Source organism: Hoplias malabaricus, chromosome Y, assembly GCF_029633855.1.
Source record: "Hoplias malabaricus isolate fHopMal1 chromosome Y, fHopMal1.hap1, whole genome shotgun sequence".
Lineage (NCBI taxonomy): Eukaryota > Metazoa > Chordata > Actinopteri > Characiformes > Erythrinidae > Hoplias > Hoplias malabaricus.
Genome location: NC_089820.1, coordinates 45,051,196 through 45,073,349, shown reverse-complemented (window position 1 = coordinate 45,073,349; position 22,154 = coordinate 45,051,196). Strand labels below are relative to the sequence as shown.

The following is a 22,154-nucleotide window of genomic DNA, read 5'->3' as shown; positions in this document are numbered from 1 at the left end:
TAGATTATTTTTATTTAATGATTGAATGATTAAACTAAAATGAATCAGTATTTATGACAAAATTTTAAACTTAATTTTAAACATCATATTTAATTCATCATTCCGTGCCACTTTATCACGTCAAACATAAATGTGCTCATTTAATTATGGAATTAGACCTTGTTCCTTGTTCGTCAGCCAGAGGTCACTAGTCTTTGGTGTTTTACCCCTTACACCCGAACATTTCTCTTGGTGGTGGGGAATAGTTCATGGCGGTCCCCCTGCCAGCCCTGCAGTAAGCCTCCTTCAGTAGTTACCTGCTCCCCATGTATTTTCCCATCTTCTCAGAATCAAAGCATTAAATTCAGACAAACAGATTTTTTATTGAATAAAATGTTCAGTTTTTACCAAATTGTGAAAACTAGTGTCAGACACTGAAATAAAGCACCGGAACACAGAATCTTTAAACATGACTTTCATACACAACATGTTACAGAACCTTTAAACAAGTCAACAAATCAACAAGAACTTTTAAACAAGATTTATACAAATCTATTATACAGAACAGTTGTGTTCTGTAGTGGAGTAAGTGACCACAGCTTTGTTTAATATCACAAATTTATCAGTTCCAGTATCAATTAATTATTTAATGCACTAACATTGTAAAATACAAAAAAAATAAATAAGAAAAAGTAGCACCTTTATAAGACAATAAGAGCACAACAACGCAAGGCATTGCAGCTGACAGGGGTAATATGTGTATGGTTAGAGGTGGGTGATTTTACAATATTTTATTATCATGATAAGTAATGTGCTTTTCTGAGTATAGGTGAATAGAGTCATATTTAAATAGCACTGGCACCTCCATGTTTTACTACAGAGAGAAAAACTTTATATCCCTTAATACCCCTAAAGAAACATTTTTCTAGGATTCACTGAATTTACATTTATTCCATTTTACCTGTGTAATGTATGTCTATGAAATATGCTTTGTTTGTCTTATGAAACTGTACAAATCTGGGAAAATCTCTGGGAAAATGAATGTAGTGAATCAATTAAAGTCCATTGTGGTACCTTTGTATTAAAGTGATATAATGAGATATGTATGCTGAAAAGGTCATATGAAACTGATACAATGTTGTTGCTATATTGCCACCAGTAGTTGAGTGTAAAGGTTTTTCAGACAGAGCTTTCTTCGCCACGCCGGCTGTGCAGTGTGTCCGAGAGTGTGTCTGAGTCCAGGAGCTCCACCACACTGTAGGGAGCGCAATCCTCCAGCCCGAGTTTACCACAAGCCCAGCCACACACACCCTTCTCTAGGTCAGCTACAGCCTGCCGCCAGGCACCAAAACTCCAGCAGAACTGAGCCAGTACTGCGTAAAATGCCACAAATAAACTCAACACCATCACCAGCAGTGGGTAACTGAGAACCAGCAGAGGGCACACTACCACCTTCAACACAAAGGAGCGCTCTTCGTGGTAAACCAAGAAAATGTTGTACCAAGTCAGAGTGGCGTAGTAGAAGGATGTGATGAAGGCGAGAAGAAAGATGAAGGGCGAGCAGGACAAGCTCCAAAGCAGGATGTGAGGTCCTCGTCCTGGCCTGCAGGAGGTGCTCTGGGGTCCTGGACCATCGCACTCCTTGTCCAGACGTTCCTTAGAACGAGCCATATCCCTCAGCTCTCGGTCTGTCAGCTCCAAACGGATCTCCACTAGCTCACCCTTCCTCTTCCCCCGAGTGATTGTCCCCGTCAGGGTCACAAAACGGCCATCAGGGTCACAAACACCTAGAGACAACAATAACATCAGCTCAATAACAGCACCAAGATTAACACTCAACACCAAAACCTAATGCCATCAACAATATAGGGCTATCATGGGATATATGAGGTTTGTCAGAGTCCTAAACATCTAGAAAAAACCAACAAACCAACACTGCAAAAACACCCAATGCTACCAACACAAACCTCAGAGCTCAAAATCTATACCCACCCAAGGCCACCGAGAACATGTTCATAAAAAAAGCCATTAGTTTCAAAGACATGTATAAACAACACTCAACATCTACAATAGCCACTAACAACATCAGTACAAATATCAGCACCCTATACCCAATGCCATAAACAAAACAAAAAAACAGCCAGGGTCACAAAATCCTACACAAATCCTACAATCCTCTCTGTTCAGTCCAAACACTAACACCAACAAACACCCAACAACAATCCCAAGCTCTATAACAAATTTGCATCTTAGCTTTCAGAGTCAAAGACATCTGCAGAGAATAACAACATCTGTACACCTTTAGTAACATGGAACACTAACATTCAAAACTCAAAATCAGCTATCACAGGGCAGCACAGTGGCACAACAGGTAGTGTCGCTGTCACACAGCTCCAGAGGCCTGACTGCCTGTGAGCATGCCAACACCAGAATCAAACACAAACAAATGCATCCTATGGTCCTGCTGAGGAAATCTGGTCATTATCACTAACACTAACATCAAACACTAACACTCAAAGCATCAGTACTCAAAAACATGCTCAAAAACAACACTACCCAACATCAAAACTAACACTTAACACCAAACACACACCCAAAAGCACTGGGCGCAAGGCAGAGACACACCCTAGACAGGGCACCACACTCTCACGCATTCACCCACATTTATAAACCCTTTTGAGTAGACAATTCATCTAACACTTTGTGTTTTTGGACTGTGGGAGGAAACCGGAGCACCCAGAGGAAACCCACACAAACATGCTCACAGACAGTCAGGCCTCTGGAGCTGTGTGACAGCGACACTACCTGTTGTGCCACTGTGCTGCCCTGTGATAGATCGCTATTTTATTATTTTTCTCACCATTTCCTGTAGAACTGAAGACTCCATCAATATCCTCAGACATTTCATCGGGAGCTGTGACCTCTGAACCCTCACCCTCATCCTGATCTTCTGTCTCAGAGCGATAGATTATCTCTTTTTTCTTTTTCTTCTTTCTTCGTGTCCTGTTTTTCTCCATCTCCTCCGGCTGGCATGGAGCAGGGATCACAACCTCAGGGACAGATTCCACCTCCATTTTAAACACCTGCAAGTATTTAATAAAGACCATAAAACTCAGTAACAGACAACAACCACAAAAAAACAATAGCAAAAACATCTAACAAGCAATTACAGACACTATCAGAAAACAGACTATGACAGACACAAAACCTGACAGAAACATGACAAATATCTTTATTGTCATTGTACAAGATAAATAAATAAATAAATAAAAATCTCTACATTTAACCCATCAGTGGCACGCACGCACGCGCGCGCGCACACGCCTGGAGCGCCATGCAGTCATCCCCAGCGTCCAGGAGGCAGAAGGGATTTAGTTGAATTGTTCACACACTAGATTTAATAGTCACCAATAAACACTAACAGACACTAAAAGACAATAACAAACACTATCAGAAAATAACGGACAATACTGTCAAAAGCTAACAGAATATAATAGACACTACCAGACAACAACAAGACTACAGACACTAGACTCTAACATTAAACAGCAGGCACCAACGGAGTAACAGACAATAACATACTAACAGTCAGTAATCAGACATTAACAGATTTTAACATACATTAACCGGCAATAACAGAAATTAACAGATACTAAAAGTAAATATACGACACAATGATGGCACAACAAATAACAGAAAATAACAGATACTAAAAGTAAATATACGACACAATGATGGCACAACAAATAACAGAAAATAACAGATACTAAAAGTAAATATACGACACAATGATGGCACAACAAATAACAGAAAATAACAGATACTAAAAAACAATAAAGGACAATAAACATCTAGTGTTTCTGTCTGATCTTTAGGATTCAGCTCATTAAATTCAGAATTAGTTTAAAGCAACGGCGTTTTCTAGAGAACCGCAGAACAGGGCGGAGAAATGATCATCATGGGTGAAAAAATATAAGGGTGGAAAAGGATGAAGAAGGGTGGAGAAGAATGCAGAAACATTGGTTGTGCAGATGATGAAAAATGCAAACGTGTTTTTTCACCAGTTTAATCTCCAGTGTAGGTGATTATTCTCAGCATCATACAGGATCGATCCACCTTAAATAGTGTACCAGTCATATTTTTTTGCACTGCGCCTTTTAAGTTGTAAATGAATGCATAATGCCTTTGTCCGTAAGTATTACGCTTTGTCCGTATTTGCACTATTGATAAGGGCTGATCTTATTGATCAGATTCTCACTCACCCAAGCCGAGAGACCGCTGCAGCGTGGATGAGCTCAGCAACGAACCGATTCTTTGAATTTGGCTCATTTAAATAAAACACTTGAATCGATTCTGGTTCAACTCGTTACAGCATTAAATTCTATATTGTAGCTAAATTATTTAAAAGACAGTGTAAGGAATACAGTCAGTTGTATTCTGTATTACCCCTCTTATAAATGGAAACATCTGAATAAAAAAAACCCGAATACGATTCACTAGCAGCCTTGCGGCTGAGCACAGCACAACAACATCATTATTATTGTTGCTTTTTAAGTAATTACTGTAATTATGTATAATAATGAAAATAATAGCATAACATAACTCGGGCGTGCCCTTTTCTGCCTAGTAACCAGCGCGTTCAAATTGCTTCATAATAAAAGTCTCTCAGTCCAAACGTGATCATCAGTCTATTAATTAATCAAAATCGATCTCAGAAAGTAACCAATAACACATTTTTAGCAATTTTATCTTCATCATCTATAACTGCTTCATCCCAATCAGGATCATGGTAGATCCTGTACTAATTGGGTGTAAACACACTGAATCTGGCACAGGCTCATCACACACTCACTTTACACACTCGCATCCAAGACAAGAATCAGACACAAGCTCTGTGGCAGCGTACTTTAGTGCCACAATAATATTCTTCAGTTTTTTCAGAACATTGCAGAATTCCTAAAATTATATTCACAGCAAACTGTTTATTAAATTGCATATATGAACAGATATGTATTAACCACATGATCATCATCATCATCATCATCATCATCATCATTTTCTTCTCCGCTTCTCCATTTCAGGGTTGCGGTCCACATAATCATCAATAACTTATTAGATGCACACACATCACGGACCAAATCCATTCCATCTTGCTTTAATTCCATATATTTACAAAATGCATTTGAAACAGGAGAGTTATAAGTAATTAAAGTCATTACATCATTTAGTTTATTACTTAATAACATTTAACAGCAGTTTTGATAGATCACTGTTGACCATCTGTCTGTACAGGTTAAAGATAATCTGACACAATAACATCAAAATTAATTAATATGTAACACAGCCATTTAAGGCACTAGTGAAAAATACTGTATATGAATTACACAGAAAATAAAGGCAGTCTGTGGATTTAATTCTTTAAACAGAGATTCATAGTTTAGATTTAAAGTCTTTTAGAATTTCTCTCAGAGCTTTAGTGTTCTCTCCTTCAGGAGCCTCAGGCCAAGCTGAGTGATCTATAATAGAAAATGAGAGAGAACATTAGAGAGAGCACAGGAGTTGGTAATAATGTAACAGAAACTGTTTTATTATTGGTATTATTAGAGCATTTACTGTGCTCACCTGGTATTTCCCAGATTGTGTTATAGAGACTCTGACCAGCATCGACCTTCAGTGTTGCTCCAGAGATAAAGGAGGCAGCTGGAGAGAGCAGGAAACACACAGCTGGAGAAATCTGTTCACACACACACACATACACACACACACATACACACACACACACACACACACACACACACACACAATAATAATAATATATGATTGTTAATTTACTAATGCCAAATAAAAAATATAATCTAATACATTTAAATAGGTTGAACATACTGTTGTACTGAATTTAATTACATGATAAACACACACCTCTTCTGGAAAACCAAGTCGTTTTGCAGGAATGGACGGAATCGCTTTCTGAAAAATCATCGGTCCAAGCTCTTTATAATTCTCCATTGCAGTTTTAGAGAAGATAGTTCCCTATGAAAACACATACATACACACGAAGTCATGTTGGAGAGAAGGATTACAGATGGCTGGGATATCAGTGAAGAATCATCATCGCCATGTTAAAAGATACCTGCATACTGTAGCTTTGTTTAGATTAGGTTGGGTTTGGTTAATCTTACCGGAGCAACAGTGTTGATCCTGACACCGCTGTTGGCCCACTCAATGGCTAGAGACTTAGTCAGATTGTCCACTGCAGACCTTGCAGCACCGGTGTGACTGAAATTATTATGGGTTTTGATGTTAAAATAAACATACTTTAACAACTTTAAACATAAAAATATAATCTGTAAGGGGTAACAAAGTGTGTAAAGTGTGAGGTGTGTGTACTCACGCCATGCCAGGGAATCCCCTCCACATGTCAGCAATGATGTTAACGATGACACCCCCATTCTCCTGCATCCATGAATTGTACACTACAACATGTATAATCATATTGAAAATATTACAGCGCAAAGTACACAGTTTAAGCAACTTCCAAGTGATTTCTAGTTTAAAAAGTAGTCTGTAATGTGTTGCCAAGGGAGTAACTAGCTGGTTACTAGGTTGTAGTGGGTGGTTGTTCTGGTATTGTAAATGGTTGTTGGGGTATGGCTATACCGTGGTTGCTTGGATGTTGCTAAGTGGTTGCTATTTTATGTTTGTTGGTTGTGAGAATGTTGTAATGGGATGCGCTCTACATCATCCACATTACTAAAGTAAACTAATTTCAGGAGGATAGTGAAGGATTTCGAAGGACTTTTTGTTGTGCATTTTGTGATTTAAGTGTAGTGAAAATTGTCCACTATGTTTTCAGACACTACTGCAAAATGGTGAAACTGCACTATATAGTGCACAGCGTATAGTTCTGGACACAACGTAAGTAGTTGCTATTGTGTCCAAAGTGTTGGCTAATTTGGTAGGTGGTTGCTAAGTCCTTGCTATGATATCCCAGGTGGTTGCTAGTGTTGCTAAGTGGTTGCTAGAGTGCTGGTAAGTGTTGATAGATTCCACTGAATTCAATTTATTTATAAAGGTAACTGGTGTTTTCACAAATAATCCTGGGTCTGAGCCCCAAGTGTGTGTCACTGAGGTGAAATTGGCAGAAAAACTCTTTCAGAACAAGAGAAAGAAACATTGACATGAACCAAGACTCAAAAGAGGAACCCTTCTTCCTGTTGTCAACATCAGGGCAAAACAATAAAACAATTAATACATTAATAACAATACAACAGTATGAATGAAGAATTACAGACTTATGATGAGTGTTCTGTAGTCCATTATGTAATTTATGTATGTTAAATATTAAAAAGTATATATATTTTCTAGGTGGTAAAAGTGGTGTTCCAGGTGTTGACTTTAGGCTTTGCAGTGTGCACTAAATCATGACAGTTAACTTAAATTACAGACCTTCTCTGCAGCAGATGAAGGTGCCTGTGAGGTTGGTGTCAATGACAGCTGTCCAGCCTTTAACGCTCATGTTGGACGCTGGACTGCTGAACTGACCACCACCATTATTCACCAAAAAATCTATCCGTCCATATAGTTTCAGAGTGGATGTCACCAGATTCTTCACCTGTCAATCACAATAACAAACCATGCCCACTTTATATCAAAACAAAAAATCAGCTCAGTTTTGTTGTTTGTGTAATTGTGTTGCTGTATGGGAGACCTCGTCTTCATTGCGGATGTTACACTGGATGGGTGTGACCCTGGGTGGAGCAGAGGTTTCTTGGAAACTGAGACTCAGCTCCTCAGCTGCTACCTTCAACCGCTCCAGTTTCCTAGACGCAATGACAACACTACAACCTACACAAACATGCACGCACACAAACACACACAAGTAAACACATGCAGGTTAAAGATAGTGTTGTCCAACCCTAATTACGTATGGATGAGGAACTTGACATAAGGATAAAAAATGCACAACTAAATAATTTAAAACTAATTGAATAAAAAAAATGTTGTCATGAAATGTGCATACTTAGTTAAATGTCTTGAATTGATTTCTACACTTCTGCATTTTATTTCTGTATTTTCACATTTCCACATGTATATACTAAATGAGTGGGCTGTTCCTAACCACATTCTAGAAATAAATGCACCTAGAAAGATGGAAATACAGAAATACATTATCTTACTTAGTGTCATAATAAATATAGAAACTTGGAAATACATTAATGAATGTAAAAAACTGAATTCATTTCAAGATACTAATTATGCACTTTTCATTTTTTCATGATGAACTTTATTTATTATTTATTCACATATTATTTTTTTGTGTATTTATTTATTTGATGTCATTTCTCATCCTTCATATTTATGCCCTTGCCTATATTTCCTGAAATGAAACAATGGCAAATCTAATTGGTTCTCCAGTGACAGTGAACAAAACCTGACACACCATGTCTGTTCCAGATTTTATTACACCCTCTGTAGCCCAAGTCAAGAATTCTTTCGAGACCCTCACTACTGTATTATTGCATTGAACTCTTTTCAATGCTGGATCTATTAGAAAGTTCGTACGCATCACTTCAAACCGCAAATTAGTGCATAATGATTTGAGGCCACGGGCGTGCGACAATAATTAAACATAGCAGGTTTGAACTGGTTGACTAAGCCAGAGTTTAAAAGTTGAGTCCGAGTTTCCAGGGGAAAGTTCACTGTGAGATTTTACACTGTACGAAGTTATTCTCTAAAGAAGAGGCCTCATTTAATACTTTAACATTGTAGCCAACCGTTTATATTACAGTAATTCAGGTTTAATTCAGTTTAACAGAGTGGGTTTCTCTAGTATAACTTTAATGTAGAGAAATGAAGCTGAGACCTAGGTGCAGAAGCTCGGCGCTGATGGCTTTTCCAATCCCGGTTCCGCCACCGGTCACTATCGCCACTTTCCGACTGAATAGATCTGGTCTGAACACACTTCGCACGGACATTTCACCGACCAAGAACCGGTACCGGTCAGATCTGAGAGAGAGAGAGAGAGAGAGAGACAGAGAGAATGAACGCTCCCCTTTTCCTCAGTGCAGTATATAGGTCACGAATTTACAGCTTTACTACACTTTACTGCAGTGTGCGAAAGAGTAGAAGTTCTCCGTTAAATGCTCCAATTTCGCTGAAGCGGAGAAAGGTACAGCAGTGGAGCTTTCTGTTGGAAATGTTTTAGATGAGCTGCTAAAAGCTCTCTGATCTAATGACCTGTGTTTGTAGATGTACTTAAAGAAAAGTTCACCAACGTGTAAAAACCGTAAATAAATAATGTTCATATTAAATGTAGTAAGTGTGTTATAAAACTTTATATCTTACACAACTTAAATCAACACAAACGTACAACAGAGTGAGTGTACAACCTCTAAATACTCAGCGGTGTCTAACTCAGGACTGTTTGTGGAGAAACCCTATTTCTGACCTGTTTAGTGCACTACATAGTGAACAAGAAATTGTTTGTGATTGGTCCATTGTGTATACCACGAATACTGACAAAAGTCTCCTATTAACTCACCTTTCATAATAAAAGACTTGATTAAAGGGGACTTACTGGGGTAGGGGTGGGTTCTTTAGATCTGGAGCTACAACATCATCAGTATTTGTGATCCGCCAAAGTCCGTAAATATGGGATAAATAGGGCCATTCTATTATCATTATTATATATATATATTTACTGAGTCTTATGCTACCTATATGCATGCAGGTCCACATTGTCGTGCCTCGTCTGAGTCTCTAAAACCACAATACTGGTACAGCGTTTATGTGAGAGCACAGAGACAGGGGTAAAGTGAGCAAAACACACAAGAAGTGCAGACAGTGATTAAATATGGTAAAGTGGAGAATGGGGAAGAGGTAGAACCAAGAGAAAATGACTACAAACCAGTGTTTGTGTTTCTCTAGCATAATTCTTGGGTACCTCAGGTTTCGACCTAAGGCTTGTATTGTTTGATGCTTATGTATTTACCAAAGACACGGTATGTCTTCTCTAACGTCATTTTATTTGTTAATTAACATGCTTTTTAAATATTGTTCCTATTATCAAACAAACACTTTGTGTGCAACACTGAAGCTATTTCCATTTTCAGGTAAACAAGAAGTTTTTTCCGAAGACTTCATTTAGTGAAAATAAAGATTTTAAGCTTACCATGTAAACAGGATAAATTAAGACTTACTAAGTCATAAATCTAAAAAAACAATCCTGTCAACGAGCAGAGAATGAGTAAGTTCGGAAAGAGAGTTGGGGACTAATTGCATATTCATAATTCAAGCTGTAGAGTTATGTATATTAAGGAATTAGGGTTTTTTTCTTCTTGGAAATAATTCCTAAATATTTCTTTTTGAAATTAGATTAGTTTTTAGATGCTTAATCAAGGGGCAGTTTAAGATTTTTTTTTCTTAGAAAGTTTAACACAGTGGACATTTTTTCATCCATTGTTGTTACTAGAGGGTTTTTAAATTATAGGTTATTCTTAACTGTGTTGAAAATAGTAAAAATCAAATGCAATTGCCATCATAACCCCCCCCCCCAATAAATAAATAAATAAATAAATAAATAAATAAATAAAATACGTAAGAAATGTTTTGATTTAATATTGTATTCAGTTACATACATTAGCAGATTACAGCAGACCCTTTTATTCATATCTAAATGTTTTTATAGACAAACATACACCTAAATATACACATAAAACACTATAAAAATGTGCAAATTTCAACATGAGTGCAAACCACAATCTAGAAACACTTACAATTCCAATCTGTTAAATAAAACAGCATTTGGTTCCATATAAAAATATTAATTGAAATGATAAAAACAAATAAACTAATAAAAAAATGAAAATGAAAGATATTGAAAAGGCAAATGTTAAAAAAAAAATGGGCACTTTAGCTGTTGTACTAAAAAAGCCCTTAAATCAGTACCCTCAGTCAGCTTAACAAACATATCACAGCAGGAAAAAACCCTGCAGACAATTTACACTAACACCTATACACTCATTCATAATTAAACCCATCAGAGTGTAGAGCACTTTCCATGCGAGTATAAACATTAAAAAAAAAAACAAACAAAAAAAATTAGATGGATCACCTTCAATATTCTGTCAGTGTTTTTTTTTATGTTCTAACAGACCTCTGAAATCATGTGATCATTCTGTAGTGGATGTCATGTCCAAATAAAGAATTCCAGGTCTAAGCTGGATTCCTCTATGAAAGAAATAAATGTGATTTTTGAAAATCTAATCTACCGTGTCCTGTGACAAATAAACATTTATATGTACAGAATTTATTATTTATATGTACAGTCAAATACGACTGTCCTGAATTACAAAATCTTTAATTAAGTGGAAATATGAATAATGTTACTTGCTAATAAACTAACTCTGCAGTGACGTCATGCAAATGGAAACCTTCAACAATCCCTTCAAACACACACAAGCTTTGTCAGTGTGGGAGTTTGCCAGATTCAGACTGTAGTTTAAAAGTGTTACCTAATATGGGCTTGACATCATTTACAGAATGATAGTATGATTATTAATGAGATTAACAAAATACCATCTCCAGGCTCTGCCCACTAATGTGTTTTTTTTCATAGTTAATGTCACTTCTCCCTTCTGCTAAACAACAGTTAGCAATAGCTAACTGGCTAGCTAAGACACTGGCTCTGTGTGCCAGCTATCATTTGATATGTGTACCAAAGGAAAAAAAAAACTGCTTTTCATTTATGATTTGGATTCCTCCTTCTTTATACTTAAGTCCCACCTTCCTGACTGGACAGCACAAGAAGATCCCATATGATATAGCACATTGAACAAAGTTGAAAATGAAAAAAAACAAAAACAAAACAGAAGCCTTGGTGAACCTCCCATAATGTGTGCATGTTTAATGTATACTATGCATTTGTATGTATTCTGTGTGAGTGTGTATTACTGTGTTATAAAGTGTAAGTACACAAAGTGGATTAATGGTATGTAGTGTGTAGCTGTGAGTTTAGGGGGGAAATCAAAATATTTTGGGTTTGAACAGTAAATGAAAATGTGAAAATGTAAATTTAAAGCTTATTAATATCACTTAAGCATTTAGACTAAAACAAATAAGATATTCTTTGCCAAGATATTCACTTCCATGTTTTCAGGTTTAAAGTTAAAATGTAGTTTTGACTGACATATTATAAGTCTGTTCTTCTGTTAAATTTTCCTGATAAAAACATGATAAAAGTTTTACAATGGTGATGGATTAGGTCTGTGGGAGTAAGTTGGCATATGTATGTCATTGGTTGTTAATCATGGTTATAAGTTTGTAGCAGTTGGTGGTGGTAGTGTATATTAGTGACTGTAGGTCAGTGGTTGGCATGTGAAAGTTAGTGTTTGGTGGTCAGTGACAAGGTTCAAGGTTGTAAACCAGTAGCTGAAGGTTAGTAGTTGTAGTTCAGGCTCAACTTCAGTGGTTTGTGGTTGGCAATTGTAGGTTGGAGGTTATAAGTCAAAGGTCTGTGGATTGTGGTCTCCCGGTGTTTACTGCCTCTCGTGTGAGTGATTTTAGTGAGCTTTCCCAGCATGCTGTTCAGTTCAGTAGCTGTTCTCGTGGCCAGCAAGGATGTACAGGTTACTGTGAGCACTTGGGTTCTCCGTTGGACGACTTTCTAAAACCACAACCCTGATGAACACGAACACACACACACACAAATTTATTACAGAATATCAGAGTAATTGAGTTGATGCAGATTTTTTAGAAAATAAAACAGTAGGAACCCAAATCTTAGACAGACTACAAATTACAGGATATACACTACAGTCAGATTATAAAGTATGAAACAAAAACAGAGTACAATCAGACATTGGGATTAGGGATTGGCAAACAAAGAAACGTGTAAATAAGTGTGTTGTGTGTAAATTGACTAATTGTATATGTATGACTGTGTGTCTGTGTGTTACCTGTCTGAACCCAGTAATCTGAATATCCTGCTGTTGTCAGTAATCTCCTGTGTTACCTGTAACATGTATACAAAACAGTGCAATATTAATCTATAATACATTACAGCATGTTTAAAACAAAATCAGCTACAGTCATTAGTCATAATCCAGGGCTGATAGTGGAAAAAAATCCTGAGCCTGAACTGTTTCCCATAACCGGGAGGTGGGCAGGGGTGAGGGTGCAATGTATGAGACACACTTTTAATACATAACTTGTTGACCCCTGGGCCCAGATATATAAACAGCCTATGTATAACACTGATCATCATTACTGTCAAGCAGGGTCCAGGAGTATGCTCCACTGGGAGATATTTTTTTAAATAGCCCCTTAAATGAAATATGCTGGTGAATAATGTGGAAATAGATGGACAACATTCAGACATGAGATGAACAAACCCAATATAAGCCTATATTACAGTACAGGACCCAGGGCACACAGGTTGATGCAGAAGTATAAATTGGGCTTCAGGTTACGCCATAGGCTATAGCATAGGGTTCGCGTCAACACAGAAGTATAAATTGGACTACATTTCTGGGGCAGTGCGGGTCAGGCTATAGCGGAGAGTCCGCAGCTACGCTTGGGTTCGATACAAGAAGTATAAATTAGGCTTCATCTGTTTGGCCAAGACCCAAGGCCCGCCCCTACCCTATTTCTTATTAACTAGTAGGCCTATTGTTGGTGTGGTTGAGAGTGAAAGCTGCGTATCTCAGATCCAGAGATCTGTCAGATTCCTGGGCAAACCTGATATTTTTCTTTTTTCGCAGCCATACTGTCAGTACACCGGAGATCCAGCATGGCACCGGAATGCTATCAGCCCTGATAATCTGTTAGAAAATGAACATATATGCAATTAATCTATAGGTACACTAAATGTATTCTTTTATTGAGACTTGCCTCGTTGGATTTAAAGCTCCGCCCCTGCATCCCATGTCTCCAAAATGCCAACACACTGTCCTGTAAACACACTGAGAGAAAGAAAATAAAAGTGTGAAAAGATTGAGTTTGTGTGAGTTTGATCAGTGTGTTGATGAAAATGTAAAGTTTACCTATGGATTCAATGGGGAAGTTAAAAGTCAGTTCTGCAGACAGTTTTCTGCTGGATTTTAATCTTCCCTGAAGATTCACAATCTTTATACATCCTTCAGAAAAAAGATATACATTAGAGAAATAAACACTCAGATCAATCCTAAATATTTAGCTCCACCCCCAATCTAACACACCTAACACACAATGATCATAAAACAACCAACAACCAGCATTATTTTTAGTTCTGTCTTCAGCACTAGAGCACCACCTATGGTTTATCTACAAAGAAACAGCACCTTATACATTTTCTTAAAGTTGATAATGTACTTCCTAATGTTTTTCTACAGCACCCCCTAGGGCTGGATGAAATATAATGAATGAATGAGTCAGAGACACACGCTGTAAATAATGTATAATGAAATACTGAAAATGTGTTTAAATTTTTTTTAAAAAACATTTTATTGCGATATTGAATTATTATCCAGTCTTAGCAGCCATTAGATTTTCTCTATGAGCTACTGTGCTTTGCGTTTTCTAAAGTGATACAACGCCCCCTATACTTCTCTATGGTGTTACATTAATTCATCTATTGTATGTAATTGCTTATCCGTTTCAAGCTCACAGTGGGTCCAGAGCCTACCTGGAATCACTGGGTGCAATGTGGGAACACACTTTGGAAGGGGTGCCAGTCCTTCACAGGGTGACACACACTCACACCTATGGACACTTTTGAGTCACCAATCCACCTACCAACGTGTGTTTTTGGATCATGGGAGGAAACCGGAGCACCTGGAGGAAACTAATGCAGACACGGGGAGAACACATCAAACTCCTCACAGACAGTCACCCGGAGCGCGGCTCAAACCCATAACCTCAGGACGCTGGAGCTGTGTGACAGCAACACTACCTGCCTTAAAGCCTCTCTAATGTGCTTCAGCACTCTATAGGGTTTTTCTATGGCCCTACAGTTACCCATAGAGTTTCTTTACAGTGCTATATCAATGTCTTGCATTAAACTCACGGTCTAGGCAGACAAGGATGGTGTCTCTCTCGAGCTGGGTCAGGTGAATTACACAGTCTTGAGCATCATCTAAAAACACAAAAAAAAGTTTTTGAAAATAATTGAGTGTGTAGACAGCTTTATGTTTATGATCTACTGGTGTGTGTGTGTGATCTTTACAAGAGTGAAAAGACCAGTGAGAGTGAGTGTGTGCTATTTACCAGAGTTTGAGATGAACACTGAAGGTGAGTTAGGGTCGATTGTGTGGAACTGAATGATTTGGCCAATTTCAGAGCCTTTACTGACTGCTGTGCAGATCAGTGGGTAAACATGCTCCGGAACAACAACCATCTCAAACACCTGCAAAGGGACAGGGAGGGGAACATCCACAGTCTTCACACACACACACACACACACACACACACACACACATACACGTTAAACGCGAAAAACAATTAAATAAAAAAATAACATATTGAGTCCATTGTTAAACTTTGTCATGTCTCCCTTTGAAGAAAGAAATAAGTTATCCCTACCCCAATAAATTGGTAATAAAAGAGGCCAAGTTTAACATTATAGACTTAATTTTAAGATTATGAACATTAAATGTTACCCTTATTTCAGTATTTTTCTTGTGCAAATAACACATCTATATCCATTTCAACTACATCACGTTAATCTTTTGTGACATGTGTCACTAGATTGTTCCAAGATTTTGTGTGAGTTTTTAAAATATTGAAAATTGAAATAAAAATTGAAATCAGTTTACTAGAATAAGTACAGTAAATCTCAGAGAATTCAGACACAACATCCATATTGGTCTCTTTCAAGAGCTTTTTTCAAGTTTTTTTTTTATTTTCACATTTCCTTGACTTGGTTTTGGTTGATTACCTTTATTTTTCTTGTTTTTTTACATAATGTAATACATTACTCTGTAATATGATTTTATAGACTCACTTTGACCAACATGAATTTCTGCATGGGCTCCACCCATTCCAGCAAAACCACACTGCTCTGTAGTGCACCACACAAGTAATTATGAGCAGTGTATGGATTCCTCACTGAAAGTCAAACACATTTACACCAACATTTCACCTCCAAATTTAACAAAGCAGATGCATAAAGAAAGGAGAGGTAACATGGATCAGGAGGACATCGGAGAATGTTGAAGAGTTCTCACCTACGCAGCACCTCTGGCAGCCTTTAGTGTCTGAGATCTTTGAGGAGACAGAGAACTTCCGGGGCAGGATCCTATCAGGAAGTTTGTGTGTTGCTATGGCAACAGAAAGTTTCTGTCTCTGCCTTGAATTCTCAAACAATCCCATTAGGCTGTGTGAGTAGATTTGACACGCCTTACCTGATAAAACACACACTTTTATATTAAATAAATACACACAGAGGCACATAGACAAACACAGCAACTGAAACGGAAAGTAAATGATTCTTACCAGAGATGGACACTAAAGTGTTGTTCATTACATACAGCCATGAACATCTCCGAGGAAACAGCTGCAGTTGACAACACAATGCCCACACACAGACAGCATGGTTAAGCACAGCAAAATACACTCTTCCTTTCAATCTCCACAACAGAAACTTTATAGGGTTTGATGGAAGTAGTTCTGGATGATTTCTATTTGTTTTGCCTGTTTTTTATATTTTAAGTTTAATTCAGGGTTTAAGGTTTTTGTGCAACAGTGACAATATAAATACTGCAACCAAATAAACAAATACAATTTCAAGTAATATATGGTGTAGGGAAAAAAATATATAAACACCACAAACAAACATAAACCACACTGAATAATGAATGAATGAATGAATAAATCTAAAATGATCACACTTGTTCATTTGGAGTAATGTTGAAATAAGCACAGCAAACACAAATAATTATTAATTAATTAATTAGTTTATTTAATGTTATAATTATATAGCACCTTTTTAGAAACCCAAGGATGCTTTACAATAAACATTCAGTCCACACACACACACACACACACTGGTGAAAAGAGACAGCCACACTCAACCAGGAATATCCGTCCACCTGAGGACTGCATCTGGCACTAGGATTTCAACCAGGATATAGCAATAATCCATATCTGGGCTCACGCACATACAGACATTCATCCACATACACACTCATTCACTCACAAACCAGAACAGTTACTAGAGAAGCTAATTCGCCTAACCTCCAGGTTTTTGGACTGTGGGAGAAAACTGGAGACCCCGGAGGAAAACCACGCAGACATGGGGAGAACATGGAAACTCTACCCAGATGGAATTTGAACCCATCAGGCGAACGTGCTAACCACTAAGCCACCATGCTGCCCAACATTATTCGTTGGTTAAAATCTGAATATAATAATTCAATTTTTATTATATAAGTATTAATATTATTAAAGATCTAAAATATTATCACCTGCTCCATTGATGTTTCATGAAGTTCATTAAGATTCAAAGTGTAAATCCCCTCCTCAGCTCCAAATATCAGATACTGATCTAAATAATAAGAGTACACAAACAATCATCATTACCGTGAACACAAAATTATTATTATTATTATCATCAATTTATCAATTAATTGATAATAATTATCAATTTATGGTTTGAGGGTGTAGAGTTTAAGGTTTAGGTAGTGGTTTACTGTACCTCTTGTGTCTGGGTTGATCCAGGAAGTAGCACAGTGAATCTTTAGTGGGCAGCCATTAAAAACTTTTGAGAAACATGCCCCCATCTGCTCAAAATACAAACACACACACACACACACACACAAGAGAGAGAGAGGGAGTCAGAGAACTCAAATCTAATTATCTTTAAAATACTTCCTAATTAATGTGCTATAATAAACAAGTCAATGCTTACTTACATGGACTTTTGGAGTCGGTGGGAGGCCATTACTCAATGGTTTCTGTGTAACATTAAACAAAGTTATACAGGACACTGGACTCTCCTACAAATGTAAAAATTTTAAAAAGAAAAAATGACAGTGTTTACCGGAATATCCTTCTTGTTCCTGAGTGGGGTGGTGGTCAAGGTCACATTGGAGTCCTCACACACACTTTCACTCTCATCACACACACTCACGCTAATGTCACACACACTCACACTAATGTCAGACTCACTCACACTAACATCAGACACACTCAGTCCATTCCCTGTAGACAAAACACAAACTGTGGAGTTAAGAACTGGAATAGCTTGAGTTTCTGAAGATCTACAGCTGCAGAATAATTCACACAAACCACTTCAATATTTTCCATAAACTTCTGAATCAAATATAAAGCAAACTACAAAACTACTTGATGATTCTAGACTATCATAAACGATTAATATCAAAACTTATGGTTGTATTGATGGATGGTGAAGATGGGAGTAATGATGCTCATGTTGATGAATGGTGTGGACCGAGTGGAGATAGGATGATGTGAAATCTGCATGATTCAACACGGATTATAAGTTTTAATAACTGGGAATATTTAACACAATAACAGCAATCTGACAATTTGTTAAGATTTCCAACCTCAAACCAGATGTAACTGTGCTGAATTTTCATTCAACATGATCACATTTTAAATTGGACCTCATCATTATTTAGAAAAATTACAGTAATCTCCACAAAAATCTCCCCAAATCGTGCAGATCTCACTGGGGAACAGAGGGGCTGTGCTAATGTGTGAGGGTATGAGGTGTTGATGTTGAAGATGTTGATGTTAATGGGGAGGAGGAGGGGGAGTGACTTTATCTTGGAGTCTTACTGTCTCCCTCTTCATCTCGTTCTTCCGCCTCCTCCTCCTCATCCTCATATTCCAGTGAATCTCCAAAAAGATCATAGTTCCCATGATGCCCCTGGGCAGCCCAGCAGCTGTGTTGTTCCTGTTCATTACCTAATCTGGTGCTGTGCTGGGGGGATGCGTGGGAGCCGTTATTGTCTGGACCCTCACATTCAAAACGATGCTTTATTGTTCCCTGGTGGTCTTCATGGTGGTCGTCATGATTTTCAGAACCAGAATCATATATGGGCTTAAAAAAAAAGATCATACTAAACATCACAAGGGTTTTCATTTATTAAATGAAGAAATGCTCCACTCACTGAGTATTAAATATTTTCAGTGTCTATTTTCTATAGTGCCTTTATATTTCCTGCATATTTCTGACAAATCTTGTAGATGTCTCTATTTTATATTGTATTTTTTTTTTTTTTCTGCTGTTTTGAATTTGAGTTTTTTGTAATTTCATTGTTACATTGTGTTCATTGAGTTCATTGTGTATGGTTTTGTTATAATTTTGTGGGTTTTTCTGTGCGCTATCTCCAGTGTTTCCTGTGAGTTTTGTACTGTTTTATGTGTGTTGTTCTGTGATCTTGTTTTTGGAGGTCTTACCTTGGGAGGCGGTGGTGGTGGGAATTTCGGTCTCATGGTGGCGCTCTTCCTACTGAATCACAACACATATCCATCAATAAACAAAAATATAGCTAAATCTAGTACTTGCATATCATGAAGAGAATGATATAAATAAAGTTGAAGGGAACAGTGTGAACATTATAATCATTAAATATAGCAGAGCCTCGTTTACCAAACAGTCCTTTAGACACCCCCCACACCTAAAACCTACAGATACAGACAGTTTGTTGCTGAGGAGTTTTTGAACTGAGAGATAATTAAAGGAACTCACTGATGCCCTTTATCTTCATCACCATCATCACAATTGTCGTCCTGTAAATGAGTCTCATGACCTCTGAGAGAGTGAGAGTGAACTCAATATTCATATCACACTTTAAACCTGAACACTGATTATGAATCTGACCTCTAGCAGATTTTAATTGTTTTAAATAAAATCAGCTTTTTTCTGTAAATCATACACCTAAATAATTATAGCTCAGCAACACTACCCACACCCCCCAAAAATATAATTAATGTTTACATATATTTCTTAAATAAAACATGATAAATACGTTTTTTTTTGCATGCTGTGTCTCTCAGAGGACTGATCCTAAGTTGAACCACTGGCAATCACATGGTAAAGTTGGAAGACTTTTTAGAAGCTTAGGATTTAATATTCTGCTCTTTATTTTCTATACAAATAAAAATTACCTCTGGTGCAGCTCTTCCTCCACAGATTTCAACAAACTCCTTAAATTTAAAATAAAACAGAATTAGTTGTGGATCACAAACACCCATCCAACAGACCCTGAAGATACTGGATTGAGCTCCATCACTCCAGCGAACACTACACAGCACAGAGCTGGGGCAACTTGTATATCTCTGGCAGAAGCCATATGCTACACACACACACCTGCATCTATCTTTCTCAAACTTCAGTTCCACATATAGTATACACACAGAATTTCACACTTCACATCTTTTCACATTTCACACCCAGCATTCACTGACACCCAAGTTTTAATCCACAGTCTCAACTTTTTGAATTTCAGACAGAAATCTGGATTTGAAATTTTCAATTTAGGTTAACCTACCACTTAAAGTTAGCCTTTATGTTGAGTTGTGCGTTGTTAAGAGAGCTGTGATGTTTAGTTAAGTGTTAAGGTGGTGTTTTAGGAGTTCTGATGCAGTTTAGAGTTAAGTACTTTGTGGAGTTATATTCAGTTAAGTGATTTCAGAATTTGATTTATATGAATTGTGTTGAATAGTGAGCTGTGTCTTAAGTTATACTTATATTTTACACTTAAATGAGCGGAGATATTCAAATTAATTGAGGTGTGTTTTGAGGTTAATGAGTTAAATGGTGTTTTACTTGTTTTCTCCCAGCAGTGAGGAGGTGGAGTCCGGCCCAAAGTCCATCAGCTCCTGTACAAACACGGCAAAATTCTAAGGTTAACACACATAACTAACAACATAAAAAGAGAACAGAACCGCATGGAAGACAGAGTTTCTGTAATGTAATCAGATTCTTTAATGATGTTTGTTTTTTCATTTCTTATATCGTTAATGGGGTTTTCTTTTATCTGTGAGGTTTCCGCACAGTTCTGTTTCTGGTTGTTACAGTATATTAGTTTATTTCTTAAATAGCTAATGATGCTGAAAGTAGTCTGTGGTGCTGTTAATCACTAATTTTCTATGCCATTATAAACATTAATATTAACATAAAAAATAATAGAAAATTAATTAATTATTTGTTTTGGTGTTGGTTTACACATTTTCTTTTGAAGATTCTGTTATAAAAGTGTTTAATGAAGAGGGAATGTGGTAATGAGCAACAGTTAGAATCAAACAATAGCAACAATGTGACACAACACACACAAAATGTAACAAATAACACTGTAACATGGTGACTGTTACACAGGCACACGCACACGCTGTGGTAGTGATGTAGAGGTGGTGAAGAAATAAGCACAAGATTAATAAAGAGTAGACAGGTTAAACAGAGTATACAGAGAGTAAATAAAGTAAAGACAAAGTAAACTAAACTGACAGTAAACACTGAGTAACAAAGTGTAAACATGAAGTAAACACAGAACAAACACAGTGTAAACACTTAGTTGAGACAGAGTAAAGAGTAAAAAGATACAACGTTCTGTGTTTACTGCAAACACTTAAGCACCAAACTTTGTAAATAAATCAGTTTAAATGGAGAATAAACAGAGTAACAGTCTTTACTCATTGAGTAAAGACTGTGTAAACAGAGTAAATGCTGAGTAAACTGAATAAATAAGATTAAAAAAAATCAATGTGTAAACAGAATGAAGAGAGAAAATAAACAGAGTAAACAGGAAGGAGATCAGTACCAGGTGAGACCTCGCTGTGTAGTACAGTTCCTCCACACAGTCCAAATAATTATCACCGTCCAAATAATATTCACCATCCAGCTGTTAATAAACACACCAACACACTCCCGTTAAACACACACCGCCAGTGTGGGGTGGGGGCTGGGGGCTTGAAGGGGATTTAAAGTGAGTGAGAATGTGCATGTGTGTTTAGTGTTTGAGGTGAGTTCTAATTTTCTCAGGTTCTGAGATGAAGGTGTATCAAGTTTTTTACTATGTAAACAAGTGTGTGTGATGTGGTTTATAGGCTGAAATTTGTGTCTTAAAACATACAACCAATGACATGACCTGAGGAACTTATCTCAACAATTTGTGGAGGAGGACTTTGGAGTTGCCTTTGAGTGGCAGAGGTGTAAGTGGAGATATAGCTGG

General features: G+C 37.2%; 3 protein-coding genes across 8 annotated transcripts in view; all 3 read right to left on the bottom strand.

Moving 5' to 3' along the window:
• Positions 1–411: 411 nt before the first annotated feature.
• Positions 412–4,327, bottom strand: LOC136679578 (transmembrane protein 169-like). Its single transcript, XM_066658188.1, has 3 exons — positions 4,242–4,327; positions 2,840–3,062; positions 412–1,766 (listed from the first exon to the last, which is right to left on the bottom strand). Exons 2-3 carry the CDS (start codon positions 3,051–3,053, stop codon positions 1,159–1,161), a joined length of 822 nt encoding a protein of 273 aa, XP_066514285.1. The 5' UTR covers positions 3,054–3,062; positions 4,242–4,327; the 3' UTR covers positions 412–1,158.
• A 638-nt stretch (positions 4,328–4,965) lies between these two features.
• LOC136679508 (peroxisomal trans-2-enoyl-CoA reductase-like) lies at positions 4,966–9,435 on the bottom strand. 3 transcript variants are annotated; one of them, XM_066658078.1, is made up of 9 exons: positions 9,369–9,435; positions 8,843–8,985; positions 7,688–7,824; positions 7,426–7,591; positions 6,371–6,452; positions 6,159–6,255; positions 5,899–6,009; positions 5,602–5,713; positions 4,966–5,495 (listed from the first exon to the last, which is right to left on the bottom strand). In XM_066658078.1, exons 2-9 carry the CDS (start codon positions 8,952–8,954, stop codon positions 5,410–5,412), a joined length of 903 nt encoding a protein of 300 aa, XP_066514175.1. In that variant the 5' UTR covers positions 8,955–8,985; positions 9,369–9,435; the 3' UTR covers positions 4,966–5,409. The 3 variants fall into 3 exon arrangements, with proteins under 3 accessions (XP_066514175.1, XP_066514177.1, XP_066514176.1); XM_066658080.1 differs by having other exon boundaries at positions 9,350–9,392; XM_066658079.1 differs by having other exon boundaries at positions 9,325–9,388.
• A 1,146-nt stretch (positions 9,436–10,581) lies between these two features.
• Positions 10,582–22,154, bottom strand: part of LOC136677818 (mitogen-activated protein kinase kinase kinase kinase 3-like) — a 31,064-nt gene continuing 19,491 nt past the window's right edge. The window contains exons 15-33 of one of the 4 annotated variants that reach the window (XM_066655469.1): positions 21,744–21,824; positions 20,753–20,805; positions 20,092–20,130; positions 19,673–19,735; positions 19,381–19,432; positions 18,757–19,021; positions 17,996–18,156; positions 17,868–17,909; positions 17,651–17,735; positions 17,421–17,500; positions 16,450–16,510; positions 16,182–16,358; positions 15,959–16,062; positions 15,223–15,394; positions 15,023–15,091; positions 14,022–14,114; positions 13,870–13,940; positions 12,936–12,991; positions 10,582–12,657 (exon numbers count right to left, since the gene is read on the bottom strand). In XM_066655469.1, the coding sequence (XP_066511566.1) occupies positions 12,570–12,657; positions 12,936–12,991; positions 13,870–13,940; positions 14,022–14,114; positions 15,023–15,091; positions 15,223–15,394; positions 15,959–16,062; positions 16,182–16,358; positions 16,450–16,510; positions 17,421–17,500; positions 17,651–17,735; positions 17,868–17,909; positions 17,996–18,156; positions 18,757–19,021; positions 19,381–19,432; positions 19,673–19,735; positions 20,092–20,130; positions 20,753–20,805; positions 21,744–21,824 (1,812 nt within the window). In that variant the 3' untranslated portion in view covers positions 10,582–12,569. The remainder of the gene's footprint in view (positions 12,658–12,935; positions 12,992–13,869; positions 13,941–14,021; positions 14,115–15,022; positions 15,092–15,222; positions 15,395–15,958; positions 16,063–16,181; positions 16,359–16,449; positions 16,511–17,420; positions 17,501–17,650; positions 17,736–17,867; positions 17,910–17,995; positions 18,157–18,756; positions 19,022–19,380; positions 19,433–19,672; positions 19,736–20,091; positions 20,131–20,752; positions 20,806–21,743; positions 21,825–22,154) is intronic. The other 3 variants (XM_066655472.1, XM_066655470.1, XM_066655471.1) reach the window with 3 other exon arrangements.